This window comes from Oncorhynchus masou, chromosome 17 (assembly GCF_036934945.1).
Source record: "Oncorhynchus masou masou isolate Uvic2021 chromosome 17, UVic_Omas_1.1, whole genome shotgun sequence".
NCBI classification, from domain to species: Eukaryota; Metazoa; Chordata; class Actinopteri; order Salmoniformes; family Salmonidae; genus Oncorhynchus; species Oncorhynchus masou.
The window spans coordinates 35,037,048-35,054,208 of NC_088228.1; the positions used below are offsets into that span (position 1 = coordinate 35,037,048).

Sequence of the window (17,161 nt, forward strand, 5' to 3'; positions counted from 1 at the left end):
TGGACAGATCGAGTGAAAAAAAGCAGTTTTCCCACCACAACATCTTTCCTTCTCACTATCACACATTATTAGTTTCGCTTCACCACCCGCCTTTTTTAAAAAGACCCGACGGGCTCATTGCCTGCTTGAATTATGCAGAAACGGGTAGCGTTTAGGTCATGTAATTGATTCTGTTGGAAAGGGGAGAAATTGTGCTTTACAATGGTATTGACATTACAGTTGATCTGGAAGTATTACGTTTTTGGGGCACTAAAATGAGGGCAATTGTACGGACCAAGGCGATGTACGAGTTTACGTTAGCCTAACCTAGCCTGTTAACGTTAGTTAGCTACTACTAGTGGATATAATTTGAGCTAAAAGTCATCTATAGAGATTTGAAACAATTTGCTACCATGTTTAAGAGACTAAAACTATCAGGAAGCGAATATATATATTTAAAAAAATACAATGAGAAAGGAGTCACAATCTTTAAACTAAATAAATTCGGGGTGAAATGTTTAAGTGTGCAGCAATGTCCATCAGCCGGTGTGGAGAATGACAAGCCTACGTGGACAGGCCATTCATTCGCCGAGAACGACGAGCCCCTAATCGCTGATTCTAGCAGCGAAGAGGGCAAACCGGAGGAGTCAGAGCCATGCACTTCCACCGATGATGACAGCTCTCTGGCCTGACAAGAACAGGTGGTCGCACCAGGCCTAGCAACACCTCCAAACAATGCCAGCGAAGACCCTACTATCTTGAACCCAGACTCAGATTCGTTGTTCCCCGTCCCGGATGACAGTCGTGGTGCTGCTGCTAAATCCGACTCCCAGACAAAAAACATAAAAGATCCCGGTGAGTGGCCAAAATATAAGAATGGATCTTTACGGGATATGTTAGTGCAGGCTGGGCCACATCAGGATAAGGAGGGGAATTTCACAAGAGATGAGGGGCAACGAAGGTTTTCGGTGGCCCACTACAATAGGAGGATGGCGAACGGGGAGAGAGTGGAGAGACCAAGGCTTGTCTATTCCAAGCAAAAACGATGCAGCCTTCTGTTTCTGCTGCAAACGTTTTTCACAGTGTAAATCTGCGCTGGTCAGGGATGGAACCAGGGACTGGAAGAATCAGTGTCACCTCCTCAGCTCGCATGAGAAGTCACATGACCACCTAGATAGTTTCCAGAGGTGGAAGGAGCTGGAGATCTGTCTGGTGTTTTAGCAAACTCAGATGATTTGATTTCAGGACCATGGACAGCTACCAAGCTAAAATAAATCGCTGACTGCAACGCAGCACCACAGCAGAGGAAAGAGGCCACTCTAGGTGGAGACGAAATAAATAAATGCTGATGTTGGACAATCGAATTCGAAATATTCTTTAAGGCATAGGCATAAAGCTTATTTTACACTGCTCCAGCAAACGAGGGCCGCCATGCATTTATGAAAGCACTCCTTTCCAAAGCTCAAATGATCTTACTCTGTTTTACAGTTCTATAGGAATATTTAAATATGTTATATAAAAGTGTTATTTTTATTGTAATTGTAACAATTATGGAGTCGTGCCATGTGTGATAACAGGTGGGATATTATTTAATAAGAAACTCGTTTTCCTACTATAAGTAGTTGGTTGCATAGTGATAGCAACAATGTAACTCGCTGATGCAGGGGTTAAAGTAAAATTCCCTTCTGCCTGGTAAGGGACCTCCTATATGTGCATGAGTCCATCAAAAAAATTTATGGGCATAAACATAGAATTACATAGATAATTGGAGCTTATTTCTTCATCTTCCAAAAAATAAGTGGTAAGCCTCCCTGTTTGACAGAAACAATTATCCTATCCATAGATGTTGGTATAGCCAAATTTTCCAATATTGTCCCATGCACTATTTAAATACCTCCATGTCTGAGAACGGCTTGGTGTGTTTGACTAAAACCAGGGCTTGAATTGAGTGAGTGTATCACATACCCTTTGAGAAAAGGGCAAAAATGATATATTTTGTTCGCTTTATATTTTGAAATAAATACATAAAACGTATCCAGATTATATCAAGCGTTCTATAACAATGCTTAACTCGGTGATGCCTTATGGTAGAAACAAGCTCTAAAATGCCCGTGAAAGACATGACTCCGATGCATTGATTCCTCACTATGACAATCTGATGTTCAACTGCAGCCAATAATATTCGAGGATATTTTCTATTTTGAAATGACTTTGCTATTCTGTCCCTATTAATTGAGCTTTTCTCTTTCTGAAAATATTTTTGTTTCGCCTAGGGTGGAAGAACGTCCAGGACCGACCCTGCATGTGCGACATGCACCCACTGAGTTAGCCGCAGGCGGACGACAATATCCACTGTCATGGTACGGATGAAGCCTGAGCTGGTATGTGAAGCTAACTAGCTGGCTAGCTTTAGAAAACCCTGAGTAGATCGAGCTTGATTCATAGTACACCACTCTGCTGAAGACAACCAGCTATTTTGATTTAGGGGTCGCCAAAACAAATCTGTCGTTCTGCCCCTGAACAGGCAGTTAACCCACTGTTCCTAGGCCGTCATTGAAAATAAGAATTTGTTCTTAACTGACTTGCCTGGTTAAATAAAGGTAAAATAAAAATAAATAAAATGTTGAAATCAATAGAAACAAGAGGGAGTCAGGTTGCATGTCCTGTTCAAACGAACACTACTGAAAAACTACATGGAATCTGGGAATACTATGTATATCACTGGTTAGAGGACAACCTGTAGAAGACAGAGGGTTCAATTTTGGATTGTTGCATTTTGTTTCAAGTGGGTCGCCAACGTGGAAAGGTAAACACAACACTATTTTGATAATCACTCATATCTATAACTTAAAAGTTATAGAGCGGGAGCAAACGTTTGGGTGATATGCACTGTTTAACTAACACTATTCAAAGGCTACACTGAATCTGATATAAGTTTTATGTCAGTTGCTTGAGGAGAATTAGCTGAAGACCGTCATCTAAATTCTAGAATGGCAGATTGAAGCAATCGATTTTGTCATTATGATTACCAAACTTTTATACTAACCACTAATCTGAGATAAAAGGATGTGTGATTGCCCTGAAGTCAATGTGGCTCTAGAAAGATCTCTCATAATGACTAAGCAGCAGCCCAGGCTCGCATTCGCCCTCTACGATTAACGAACACAGATTGTCAATGTGACTCAACAATAACCTGTTAGCCCACTGGACTAAAGATATGGCACTAGATCAGTCTGAGCGCGAACAAGTCTGCAGAGCATAGTTCACCGATCTACCTCTGTTTGGCAGTTACTTTCGAACGCAACATTGATGGCAATGATGGGATAATGGGAAATAATGTAGTCTCCCTGTATGATGCTCATCGTCAGCACCTAACTAGGGTTGGGTGCTATCTAGCCCTGACGTTCTGACGTCCCTTGGAAAACATTGTTGTGTTCATTTGAATTGACAAAACTACATACGTTCCCTGCCTTTCTCAAATGGCGTGTTCCGTATACCTCTGGGAATTAGAGACAAAATATCCAAAGGAATGTGTTATTAAAACGGACTTTAAAAACGTGGGTCTGCTGCAGGTATCACTTGCTTTACCTTACGTTAAAATAAGTCCTGCACATGTGGCATATGTACAGAAGCAAGTGATAACTTTTATTTTGACGAATTTGGAAAGTCTGTTTAATAATATGTTCCTTTGGATATTTTGTTACAAATTCCGAGCGGTATAAGAAACAAACTCCCTAACAATCGGCAGAGTAATATCTCCCACACTGAATAGTGTCGACAGTCAGTCTCTTTTGTTTTCACACAACAGTTTAATAATGGAACATTAGTCAATTTAATAATGTTTACATACTGCTTTAATCATCTTATATGTATATACTGTATTCTATTCCACTGTACTTAGTCAATGCCACTCCGACATTGTTCGTCCTAATATTTATACATTTAATTCCATTATTTTACTTTTAGATTTGTGTATTGTTGTGAATTGTTAGATGGTACTGCACTCTTGGAGCTAGGAACACAAGCATTTCGCTACACCCGTAAAAACATCTGCAAAATATGTGTATGTGACCAATACAATTTGATTTGAACAGACCTTGAGGTCGTCAGACACGTAGCCATGTTAAAATACTCCAAACCAGAAGGTGGCAGTAGCGTCGCACGGCAATGCATGTCTGTGTGTTGTTTGTTCATGGTCTAGATTCCAATGTTAGCTAGCTCCGCCGTTGTTGATACTATCCAGATGGCCACAGCTAGATAACTACACAGCAAGATCACGAAGAAGCACTTTAATTCGATCTCCATAATTCCACTACCAGCCCATCGCTAGCTAGCTAACATTAGCATATTCGCGAGCTAGCACAACATAGCTAGTTGGCGAAGGACAATGCTCCCGAGTGGCGCAGGCACTCGTCTCAGTGCTAGAGGTGTCACTACGGACACCCTGGTTCGAATCCAGGCTGTATCACAACTTGCCGTGATTGGGAGTTCCATAAGGGCGGCGCACAATTGGCCTAGCGTTCGCCTGGTTTTGGCCGGTGTTGGCCGTCATTGTAAATAAGAATTTGTTCTTAACTTGACTTGCCTAGTTAAATAAAGGTACAATTTAAAAAATGCACCAACTCGGCAGCTGTTTCATGGAAAGCAATCCATTGTGATTTAATTATGTCATTACAAGCTACAGTGGTTAGCTTCCTTGGAAGTATTTAGTGTGCATTGCGTCTGTGCACTTAGCTACTTACTATCCCATATTGCATATTAAGTGTGACTGGTTCATGACATTTAACCGTGTATGTATGGAGAATGTCATTTTTTCAATTCTGTTGTCACTCCTGTTGGCTTCCCACGTGGGGGTTCATGCTCTCTGGTTGGCTCAAAGTCAAGTCATTGTCCACTGACGAGCATTGAGATTCTGACAAGTAGATAAGACAGGATCGTCGCTATGGGGTCTACACGTAGCAGGTACAGCATTTGTTCTATCAAAGACAAAACGGCCTCCCACTGTAATAAGTATCAAGCAGCAGTCTATCGTTATTGAGATTATCAGTGTGTTTCATGCTGAAATTCAAATGTAATTTTATTCAACATTCGTGAAACACAGTGCACGTGAAGCTAGCTGGAAGGTTTTCGGCAAAGGATTTCTGTGTGCGGATAATGTCCAAGAGGGATAGCATCTGTGCGTCGCGACTAGGTGGTATCCCAAATCGTTCACTTCCTTTCTTCCTGATTTTATACCCGGATATGCGGTATTATCTCGGTATACTTTATACAATGTGAAATCGCCACAGTAAGTTCTCAGATCTTCACAATATATTGGGTTTAGTGGTCGATTTGGCCAGTGTTTCCGCTGCAGTCATTTAGCCACGGAAAAATTATTGTCGCCACGCCCTAAAAACATGGACCCTGGAATAATATTTCTGCCGAAACGCACTTTGAAGATGCTATAACAGTTCACATTTACTAATGAATAGAATAATCCGACAACCCCATAGTAGAATAGTTTATCTATTTACCTATCCGGCTTGTGTGTTGGATATGAGAAATATTACTCTCAAGGCGCATTCATTTTGCAGAAACATCCAAGCAGTCAATGCACAACAATTCTTAATGCAATCTCGAGAAAACGGCAGTTTTTTTAATAGCCTTTGTTAAAAAGATGGGGATCTGCAGGGGAGAGTGTAACACGGTACCTTGGGGTAAAACGCCACCCTACCTACAAAATATTTCTGGGGGACTTAAAAAATGATGAGACTGATTACATTTTTAGTTGAGCAAGAGTAGTGGCAACCAGGGAAAGTGTTTGGAAGAATTGAGGTTTCTGTGAGAAGTACAGGCAAGGGACATGTTATCCTGGCTGGCGGCATACTACCAAGTTACCCAAACAGGTAGGCCGAATTTATATTCACTGTGTTTATAAAGTTTTTTGGGACATAAAATATATCAATAGGATGCTAACAAGTTAAAATATCACATTTAGCTAATGATTGGCCCAATAGGGTAAATGCAGATGAGCAACCCCATGCTTCAGCCTAGCCACTATTCTGCTGCATCATCAGTTGGGCTACAGGTGATAATGCATCTTGCTAATAGCATACCTGATAATATGGACCATGCATAGGCTATATGCATTGTCCAAAATGTTAAAATATGTATGTTATTGGGCTCATTTCAGTTGGAACTGAGCTTCTCAAATATAAATTCTCACCTTGGACTCACCTTCACCCACCACTGTCTGAAATCAATTATGTTTTCCTGTAGGTCAGTCTGTGCTGTCAGAGACAGGCCAAGAGAAATGGGGACAGTGTGACCAGAGCTGCAGATGTCATCAGACAACTCCACACCAGGGCAATGACAAGAGAAACAACATGCTTTCACCTTTTTCAATAAACTTAACTGGACTTTTCATCCTGATCTTTGACATATTTTTTGGAATAACTGTTGTGCATTTTATGTTTGGGGGGAATTGCTCAGCCAAGGAATCAGGTGGAGGAATGGGAAATGCAGGCATGAGAAATTAACATTTCTCTTATATACCATTGTTATTCCTTTGTTAGTTTGAAGTCTGATTTATGTTGATTTTAAAGTAAAAAAAATTTGTCTTTTCATGGTCCGTTTTCAATAATGGCTGCTGTGACTACTGCTAGTTAGCATGAGGACGAAAATATCAGTTTTCTGGGGACGTTAGTAGAGATGCACCGACGATATGACATTTTTGTCCGATATCTGATATTTTCCTTTCCAAAAGGAATCCGATACCGAAATTTTACATTTTAGCTATCTTTAAGCGTTCTAGTATAGTTAACACACACACATGGACGCAGCGTTCTAAGGCACTGCATCTCAATGCAAGAGGTGTCACTACAGTCCCTGGTTCGAATCCAGGCTGTATCACATCCTGCTGTGATTGGGAGTCCCATAGGGTGTCGTCCGGGTTTGGACAGGGTAGGCCTTCATTGTAAATAAGAATTTGTTCTTAACTGACTTGCCTAGTTAAAGAAAGGCCACACACCACACTGACCAAAAAGTTATTTTGTTGGCATTTACGTATGTCCCCATTACCAGTAAAACATAATCAAAACCTATTTATTTCACTTGCTGTGCTGTTTCGTTGTTCAGTTGTTTCATTCTCAACCAGGATTGCATCATACATGTCAAGCAGTGAAGTTTCAGCTCTTTCTTTCTGTGGTCTCTTCCTCGGTGCCCACTGTCACTGTTGGGCCGATGCAGGTGTTTTTTTTATAGCTAATATCGTCCGTTTCGATATGCATCCCTAGAAACAACAATATTTCAATCTTCTTGACGGAGCAGTGTGGATAAAGGTACAATTTGGAGGACAGTGGCATATCGCATCCCTGCATTGAGGTATGTTTTCCGACCCATGTGTCGCACCGGCTCCAGAGTGTCTTATTGTAACCATGATTGCGTTCAGACGAAAGTGTCAACAATCGCAAAGGTAGGGTCGGTATCTTCTGGCAAACCTGACATGATGGATAGTTGTTTTCTGGAAAAAGTTGGTATTGGGTTATTTCATCCAGCTTGGTTGATTTTTATATTTTATTATTGTTTTAATTGTAATGTAAAGTGTTCTTCCTGTTGTGAGACAATGTTGGTACTCAGGGCACCATTGGGAATGCGACCCTGGTCTCAATTGGGCTATCCTGAATAAATGCAAGTTTTAAAGTGTTTAGTGTGAAATCTAAATAATTTTGTACAAACATACAGCTAAACTGATGCGAAAAAGACTTGCAAATGCAGCTAGATTAAACAATATTAAAACACTCAACTGATCCCAACAAAGACAGGATTTCAGTTGGGACTAGTTTGTGGACCAGCGGATGACTTGCTGTCCACTTTATGTAACAGTGGTCTAGCGTTGCGGAGTGATCTTCTGAGAGTCTTGACAAGAGAAAGCAGGGAGGACAGCTGACATCAAAACAATTATAGCCAAATATTTAAAACCCCATGCAGATTCCCGAATCAACATAAATCGAGCAATCATAACCTGCAAGAAGCATGGAGAGGAAAAGGTGGGGTTGTACGACTTGCAAGAAGGACAAGTAGCTAAGTAAAAGACGGTAGCTAGCTAATGTTAGCTGGTCTGCAGTAGAGAAAGCATGTCTCTAGCTAGCTAGCATTGTTTCTCGATGGAGTAGCCGAGACGTTAGCTAGCCACTAAAATAAAACATCACCCACTTAGGTAACTGTGTACCAAAATTGCAAATGATCAGTGTCTACAGATTACGTCAAATTTGATAAGTAACCATTAGATAGCGAACGATAAGTCATTGATTGCTAACGTTAGCTTGCTAGCAAACGTCAGCTCCCCGCACATTTGACAACAAATTAGCAAGTAACGTTAGCATCAATAGCTTTCTGTTACAAGTCTTTGTTTAGATTTGTGTAAATTGATTCCGATTATGTGGACGTTGTACTACATTATTATGGGTGCAGTGTTGTTGGTTACCCACGGCAGTAGCTAGCTAACTTTCATTGTTTACTACTATGCAGGGGTGAAAGACGGTCAGGTGTGGCGTCCCGGCAAAATAAATAGTGGGGGTACGCCGTACCGGTAAAACGTGAGCCTATCACAAGTAATACATGCCCAAACTATAGGCTATTACACAATTATTTAACAATTATGTATGTCAGCCCCATGAGCTTTTTCGAATTGACTGGAAACTGGGTGTTATACTGTCCATATTGCGTTGTGGTTTGAGGAGAACGCTTATATTCAGTCAAGGCCGTGATGAGTGGCGGACAAGGCTGAGATTAGTGGCGGAGACCGAGGAGTGCGAGGACAACAGTGAATGCGTCAATTCAGACTACAAGTGTAAGCCTAATGACAATCGCAGAATGGCATTACAATACACGTAGGTGTTTTGTAACAGATGTCTCTTCCGCTGGTGCACAGTTGGTTTGGATGCTGAAATTATTTTGTGAGCGGACGAATGTGCGCGGGTAGCCTACAGGAGCGCATTTGTTAAGGGATTGTTTGGCAATCAGAGTTTAAAACATCTGGCTGGTTGTGTCTATGCCACATTAAAAGCATAGGTGGCGTGACCATAATGCTCGTTGAAGCTAAGCCTTCCCTAAAGCGAATTGAATTAAATTGGCAAAATTATATAGCCTAATTAGCTTATATCTTTACCGAAATAAATCAAATCATTCAAAATAGGCTACTACACCAGAAAGCATGATTTGGCCACAGAGGATCATTAGCGTATTGGAAAAAAAACGCTGTGGATTGTTTTAAATTGCATAGCCTACAGTCGGATATATGATGGTTGAGTTGCTACTGTCAGTGAAACGCGGAGACCTAGCCAGGCATATCGCAATATTATAAATCACAATTGCGGAAAACCCGGTTAGAAAGCAAATGGATATTGCTGTAAAGAGATGCCAATGAAAGACTCCAATCTGTCTTTTAGGTGTCAAAATTCTTAAAACTTAATTGAGCAAACAGTCGCCTATTTTATTGGCACCAGCAGAGAACATCGGCCATATCCCTGGTGAGTGCGTATTCACTGTCTTTGTCATTGGGTTTCTTTTAGATAGTAATTTCCCCCTCCAGGTTAGATGGATGTTGAATTGTATTTCGTAGGCCAATTATGAGTCAGACATCGTTTTTGATATTTTTGGCAGAGTAGGCTACCCTGTAATTTTTTGTAGCATTAAAGAAAAATGTGCAGGCACTTCGTGTCCCATACCAGTAAGACATTAAATCTACTTTCACTACTGCTACTATGGTTGTTTTGCAGGCTGAGGTTTGTGAATTAGGCCCATTTGTAGTCTTGTCAGTGCAACACCACTGACCTCCACAATAGGTTTGTGCCTCTTGTACCTGCAGGTTTGTGCCTCAATTCATTGCCTATGTTTTTTGTTCTCCTGATGGCCTGTTTTCCTGCACCTTTAGTGACCCTGGAAAGAGATTCCTCAGCAAGCCCCAGCTAGCTCGTTACCTGGGCAACACCATGGAGGTGCACGCCATTGACCCCCGTGCAGGAAGGATGCTTACGAACAAACTGCACAGGAACAGGCACAAGCATCGCTATGACAACAACAACCATCAGATCAAGGTGAGGGAGTTTGAGTCCAGGATCATGTGTAATCTGTTTGAACATTGAACTATGATCCCTGACCTGTTTCTGTCTGTGCTGAAGGTTAAGCCGGACCTGAACACGACCCTACCAGTCCGACAGACAGCATCCATCTTTAAACAGCCGGTCACCAAGGTGACCAATCATCCTAGCAACAAAGTGAAGACGGACCCCCACAAGGCTGTCGACCAACCAAGACAGGTGACTCCAACGATGCTCTGCGCTTATTGTTTGTCTTTTATCGATGCCGTAATGTTATTTATTTCATTGCTGCCATATGGTTGGTAGATGAAGTCATCTGCTCTGGCCTAGTCTTTGAAAACGTATTATTGCAAATTGGGATGAGTCACTCGCTTTATCAAGCTGACTTAAATGTCTAATGCAGCTGTTTTTATCTCAATATCAAATCATTTCTGGGTAACAATTAAGTACTATACTGTGATTGTTTTCAATTAAAATAGTCAAAAGATACATAGTAATTTCTCAAGAAATCATTTTGCTAGGAGTGGTCTGAGTGAGAGTCCTCATTGGACGAGCATAATGGGAGGGCTATGTAACCTGAACTAGCTGTTAGAGGTTTTCCATAAATTATGAGGCACATCATTATGTGATGCGCTTAAAGTCAAATGGCGAGCTGTTTACCCACTGTTTGTCCTCAGCTGTTTTGGGAGAGGAAGCTGAGTGGTCTGAGTGCGTTTGACATTGCAGAGGAGCTGGTCAAGACCATGGACCTCCCCAAGGGCCTACAGGGTAAGTACACACAGCAGAGAGTACTTGAGACTCATATACACATGAAACCAATGTTTTGTGATATCTGACTCTGTGAATCTCCCCCCAGGTGTTGGGCCTGTGTGTTCAGACAAGACCCTGCTCTCTGCCATTGCCAGCGCCCTGCACACCAGCCCCACACCCGTCACTGGTCAGCTAACCGCAGCCGTGGAGAAGAACCCTGGGGTGTGGCTCAACACCACCCAGCCACTCTGCAAGGCCTTCATGGTTACCGATGACGACATCAGGTAAAGTACACACACAACTCAGTGGTCTGGCTCAACAACACCCAGCTACTGTTGGGCCTTGTTGTTAAAGGGATAGTTCACCCAAATCACAAAATGACACATTGGTTTCCTTACCCGGTAAGTAATCAATGGACAAGGTATGACAGCAATTCATGCTTTGGTTTAGTTTGCTGGCACTGTTTCCACATGCTAACGTTTTAGCATTAGTGACACAAATCCCAGTCATGGGATCGATATTAGCATTTTTTACGCATCATGTCCAAATCATCCGAAATAATCTCTGATTGTGAAGCTCAACATTGTCGCTTATAGATGATTTTAAAATGTGTGAAAAATGTGCCACATATCATGTTCAAATCATCAATAAATGACAATGTTGAGCTTCACAATACATTTTAGATTTCAGATGATTTGGACATGGTGCTCAAAAAATGCTAATATCGGTCCCGTGATTGGGATTTGTGCCACTACTGCTAAAACGTTAACATGTGGAAACAGTTCCAGGCAAACTAAACCAAAGCATTGGATTGCTGTCATACCTTATCCATAGACTGCTTACAGGGTTAGGAAACCAATATGCCATTTTGTAATTTGGATAAGTATCCCTTTAAGCCTGCCACGAGGACTGTCATCCATCCATTGCTCCCTAACCCCTCTCCTCTCTCTCCCTCTGGTGTATGTAGGAAACAAGAGGACCTGGTCCACAGTGTGAGGAGGAGGCTGGAGGAAGCTCTGATGGCGGACATGTTGGCTCACATAGAGGCCTCCACCAACGAGGCAGACACAGACGCTCTGAAGGAGGAGCAAGCCGAGCAGGATGACAAGGAGGACGTATAGCAGAGGTAGAACGTAAAAATGAAATAGCTAGTTACTTTGCCTTTAAGAAATGGCCTAGGTGTGGGTTTGTTAGTAATACTTTGTAACGAGATAACCAGGGTGGCTAAAGTCCAGAATTTAAATGTTTACATACTTCTGTGATTACCGGTAGTACCACAGACAAAAAAAAACGATTGATTTACTTGCAATCATTTTTCTCTCTCCTACAGGGTTGGTGATTGCGACAGAGAGCTGCCTGGAGCACAGTATTCTACCCATACACACACCAATACACATACAGGACATTCACCAGGTTCTGACTAGCATCTGTCAACATGAAGGACTCTCTCTCGTCTACGTCTCTGAATTGTTGTTGACCGTCTTCAAGACAATCTAAATATATTTTTGACCAATTTAAATGTAATTTTGAATATTTTTTTTAAGCTCTTAGACAAGGCTTTGACGTTCAGAGTTCAATTCACTCATTTTTACCCTCACTAATTGTATGGAATGTGGAGAAGTATGTATGGTATGGTGCTTTAGGCAATATAGTTTTGCCCTCTTGTGAAGACAAGTTTAAGGTTAAAACAGTGTGTGTGTGTGTGTGCGAGAGAGAGGGAAGTGTGTTTTTGGGAGGGGGAGAGAGTGTGATTGTGGGGCACCACTCGGCCCATTCCAATTTTCCATCTGGTACCACTCAGTATCCTTTGCCCAAGTGGAGAATTAGTGAGTGGTTAGAGGGGGTGCATATTGGGCAAGGGACCACATGCTGTAAGATGATGTAAGATGATGGAGGCTCAAAATGGACTTTGCAAAAGACTACCTGTTTCAGAAGTCAGTCATTGATAAGCATGCATCATGATCTATTATGGCTCTTGTTATCTCTAACTAATAATTGGATTCTGTGTTCTCCAAACTGTCTTCTGGACGGTCATGAAGAGTGGTGCTCTGCACAGAGGTTGAACAGGCTCTCATGTCTCAAACTCTCCCATAAGTTCACAATGGTGCTAATTTAGTCTGTTCTCACCTTTCTAGATGTATTTGCTTTCATGTTACATTGATGATCTGTCAATAGGTGCGACGGCTGACGTAGATGGCTACTCTGAAATAGTTGCCTATTTGGGATTTTGTATTTTTTGTTGTTGAAATTGTTGCTGTGTGGCAAGTCACAATTATGCCATAGTTATTTAACATTGGTTGTTTTTAGTAGGTTTTAAATGCTGACATTTTTCCCTAAACTTGTTCTTGATTTGAGTTCTGAATGGGAAGATCATTCACTGTCAGAATGATCCCTCCATGAAATGTTATTGTTCAGATTATGCTTTATAGTTTAAAAAAACAACCTTTGTTTCTATAGAGGGATTTATTACCATTTTTCTCTTGAAATTTGAGGTCAAACATCAAGCAATTAATTCTGGATGATTCTTTTTTTTCATATAACTAAAATAAATGCTAACTCTTTTGTAATTTGTGTATTGTGTTCTTTTAGACCAGGGGTATTCAACTCTTACCTTATGAGGTCCAGAGCCTGCTGGATTGCTGTTCTACCTGATTATTAATTGCACCCACCTGATGTCGCAGGTCTAAATCAGTCTGTTATTAGGGTGGGAACAATGAAAAATGCAGTGGGACTGGCTTTGAGGTCCAGAATTGAGTTTGAAGGTTTTAGACACTTGGTTTGTGAGAGCTGTGGACGACCTGGAGAAGATTCATCACGAGACTTGTCTGGTTTTGTAGGCCACCTAGCCAGTCTCGAAGTCAGGGATAGGCCTGTGGATCAATTTCCACAAAATGTTTTTGTTTTGTTTATTTAGGAACTCTGTAGGGGTCTCAATTTACTGTTGAAAGTTAGAATAATAGTAGAATACACAAGGTGAAATTTGGTTGTGCATCAGCAGTTTTTCCTCTTAAGTTGGTCACTGACAGTCACTCGGATAACATTTTCTAGATTGGTAAATTAGTTTAGCCAGCTATGTAAACTTGCATCAATCATGGTTAGTCACTCATTAAAAACATCAAACATTTATCTCTTCCCCATGGCAAAATGAGTAGAATTAAATATTAAATGATACTGAACAAAAATATAAATGCAATAATTCTGTAGATTTTACTGAGTTATAGTTCATATAAGGAAATCAGTCAATGGAAATGCATGTATTAGGCCCCTAACCTATGGATTTCACTTGATTGGACAGGGGAGCAGCCTTGGAGGGCATAGGCCCACCCACTTGGCAGCCAGGTCTGCCAACTGGGGAGCCAGGCCCAGGCCCAATTGTACACCCCCTCAAAACATGAGAAAACATCTCTGGCGTTGTATGAAAATTAGTGGCCTTTAATTGTCCCCAACACATTTTTATTTTATTTTTTCTCTTAAATATATTTTACTGTGACCTGCTGCAGACTGTCAGGCTGTTGCTGAGTGAGTGAGTGGTGGGGAGAGCCTAAGGGGTGTGTGTGTTGAGATAGCACTTTAGTTATTGGCTGAGTCACTTGGTTGAGAGGAGATAGAGCAGCACACATGCACTTTGTAGGTAGGCTATTTAGATTGTCATTATGGATAACTATTTCCAACCCTTTTTCCATAAAACATATTAATACGCTAGAACTGATACACATTATAAACTGGGTGGTTTGAGCCCTAAATGCTAATTGGCTGACAGCCGTGCTTATATCAGACCGTATACTGACAGCCGTGCTATACGACAAAACATTTATTTTAACTCCTCTAATTACATTGTTAACCAGTTTATAAGGTAACTCGGGGGTTTGTGATATATGGCCAATATACCACGGCTAAGGGCTGTATCCAGGCACTCTGCGTTGCATTGTGCGTATATTCTCATTTTGACTGGGTAAAGAAAACTGTATCAAGCGAAGTGCTTTATGCATGCTCGTTATCATTTATACATGTTTCCTCCACTCCAATTTTATACAATTTCCTTTTTGTTCCAGTTTTAAATATTGTTGTCCATTCAGAACATTCATCTTCACCAAATTTACTTGACCCGCTGCTCAATTCGAACTCAGCATCCACTTCCGCCATCTTCTCCTAATCCCGCTCTGTTGTTCTCTACCGCCAACAGGTAAAAATAGTGCCAATCGGGGTTGCCAGGTCAAGCAAAATGTATAGCCCTATGACCACCCAAGAGAGGAGTTGCCATATTTATACAATAAACCATTTTTCAATTACGTTATCGAGCCAATTAGGAAGGAATATCTTAGTAACTTGTAATGACGTTGGAAGCAAAATTAGGGTTTCCTCAAAATAATAACAATTGCAAGCTATGACATTGAATTATTAAGGAATATGAATATGTGGCACGAGAAAATATAATTTACCCTTATTAAACACGCCAGATCATTGTCCATCAATGGATGGCGATTTAACTCGTTTGACTGCAATAAGGCACAAGGGGGATGACACAAGGGCCAATATACCACAGCTAAGGGCTGCTCTTAAGCACGACGCAACGCAGAGTGCCTGGTTACAGCCGTGGTATATTGGCCATATTCCACGAACCCCCAGGGGTGCCTTATTGCTATTGGTTACCAAAGTAATTAAAACAGTAAAAAGTAATGTTTTGTCATACCCGTGGTATATGATCTGATATACCATGGCTTTCAGCCAATCAGCATTCAGGGCTCAAACCAGGTTTATAATTGTAAATATATTACATTTGCGCATGTGCATAACTATAGATAAATCCGACAGGAGAGATTGAGAGGATCTCGAATTCCCTGAGCAAGAAACACTTGGATGAAAATAAAAAAACGAATGTTAGGCTATTTTCTGGCAATTCGGCTGTTATGTTATGTGCCAGATGTTAAGACTACAAACCGTTATAAATGTCCCATTTGTGAGATTGGCTTTCCATTTCAATAGGCATAGGCTACAGACTCAAATCTGGATTTATGATTGTAATTACATTTTGCCATAGTTTGCTTAGCTAAAGGCAGGAGCTTATAGCCCCTGATAGGCCTACATCTAATTTCAGTGAACAGTAGCCGAGACAAGATGTAGGCAAGATTTGAACGATTTAGCAGCTTGCTGAGTTCAAATTAACAGACTAATTTATTAAACATGAATAACGAGGCGATTTTCAAATAAGAAAGTGCTTGTGTTTCCCAATAGCCTGCTGGAATAGGCTACTGAAGATGGGGTTATAATTTCAATCACTGAATTAAATATATATAATATGTCTATGAACTGAATATGCTTGTCAACGACAGCTAGTGAAGCTGGTTGAGAGAATGCACTAATCCATCACATTTTCTCACAGTGAAGTGTAACCTGTGTGTTTGCTTGTTTACGTCTGTCTCCTACCCTGTTCCCTTTAACTCTGCTCCTGTTCTCCAGGACCTAGGGGTTCTGCCCAACACCCAGACGTAGATCCACCTCATGTCCTCCATTACCAACCACCCTCCAACTTTTCATTACATCATCTACAGCTACTGTTATTGTCATGTTGTCATTATCTGCTAAAAAAGTGTTCTTGCTCTATCATACTGGGCACTTAAATATGTGAGATACAGAGATTAACAAAAAACTCTAGCACTGCAAACACTCAGAAGAAAAAGGGCAGCAGTGCCTGGACTTTGCAATCTCCCTCTTCAAGTCATCCTTCTGAGATTGGCTGCCTGTTGAGAACAAGTGACAAACAGAACCTCCCCCCACACAGCAACCACCTCCATATTACACACCAGAATTCAGTATTTAAGTCTATGATTGCCATGTGAGTGTACAAAAAAATCTGTGAAAATAAATGAATGACACAGCTAGAGCTATATCAAAATTGATATATTCAAATCTTAAATGTTGCCAGGTTGGTTTTCACAGCTGTTTCACAAGGTGCTAATTATTCTAAATTGTAAGGTATCCTTTGATGGTATATATTAATTCCACATTATTCATTGTTGTATCCTAGGACCTACAAGTGATGTTCTGAAAGAGCTGCAAAATCTGGACCCCTACAAATCACCCCTATTACTAGCCTGTTCAACCTCTCTTTCATATCGTCTGAGATTCCCAAAGATTGGAAAGCTGCTGCGGTCATCCCCCTCTTCAAAGGGGGTGACACTACACCCAAACTGCTACAGACCTATATCTATCCTACCCTGTCTTTCTAAGGTCTTCGAAAGCCAAGTTAACAAACAGATTACTGACCATTTCGAATCCCACCATGCCTTCTCCGCTATGCAATCTGGTTTCAGAGCTGGTCATGGGTGCACCTCAGCCACGCTCAAGGTTCTAAA

At 41.1% G+C, this 17,161-nt stretch overlaps 1 protein-coding gene and 1 long non-coding RNA gene across 4 annotated transcripts; both read left to right on the forward strand.

Annotated features, from left to right (window-relative positions):
• Window positions 1-595: 595 nt before the first annotated feature.
• On the forward strand, window positions 596-6,382 carry LOC135558928 (uncharacterized). Its single transcript, XR_010458416.1, has 3 exons — window positions 596-834; window positions 2,253-2,360; window positions 6,238-6,382. It is a non-coding gene; the product is annotated as an uncharacterized LOC135558928 (long non-coding RNA).
• Window positions 6,383-7,182: 800 nt separating this feature from the next.
• LOC135558927 (methyl-CpG-binding domain protein 3-like) lies at window positions 7,183-13,375 on the forward strand. Of its 3 annotated transcripts, none has more exons than XM_064993157.1 (7): window positions 7,183-7,341; window positions 9,893-10,055; window positions 10,140-10,277; window positions 10,736-10,826; window positions 10,915-11,092; window positions 11,776-11,934; window positions 12,139-13,375. In XM_064993157.1, the coding sequence occupies exons 2-6, from the start codon at window positions 9,951-9,953 to the stop codon at window positions 11,927-11,929; spliced, it is 666 nt and encodes a 221-aa protein (XP_064849229.1). In that variant the 5' UTR covers window positions 7,183-7,341; window positions 9,893-9,950; the 3' UTR covers window positions 11,930-11,934; window positions 12,139-13,375. The 3 variants fall into 3 exon arrangements, with proteins under 3 accessions (XP_064849229.1, XP_064849228.1, XP_064849230.1); XM_064993156.1 differs by lacking the exon at window positions 7,183-7,341 and adding an exon at window positions 7,853-8,006; XM_064993158.1 differs by lacking the exon at window positions 7,183-7,341 and adding an exon at window positions 8,485-9,488.
• The last annotated feature ends 3,786 nt before the right edge of the window (window positions 13,376-17,161 follow it).

Bases quoted from the DNA above. Each gene is read 5' to 3' on its own strand.
- LOC135558927 (XM_064993156.1), top strand. The intron at 10,278-10,735 runs GTGACTCCAACG...GTTTGTCCTCAG, and splicing joins CTGTCGACCAACCAAGACAG to CTGTTTTGGGAGAGGAAGCT. The intron at 11,093-11,775 runs GTAAAGTACACA...TGGTGTATGTAG, and splicing joins GTTACCGATGACGACATCAG to GAAACAAGAGGACCTGGTCC.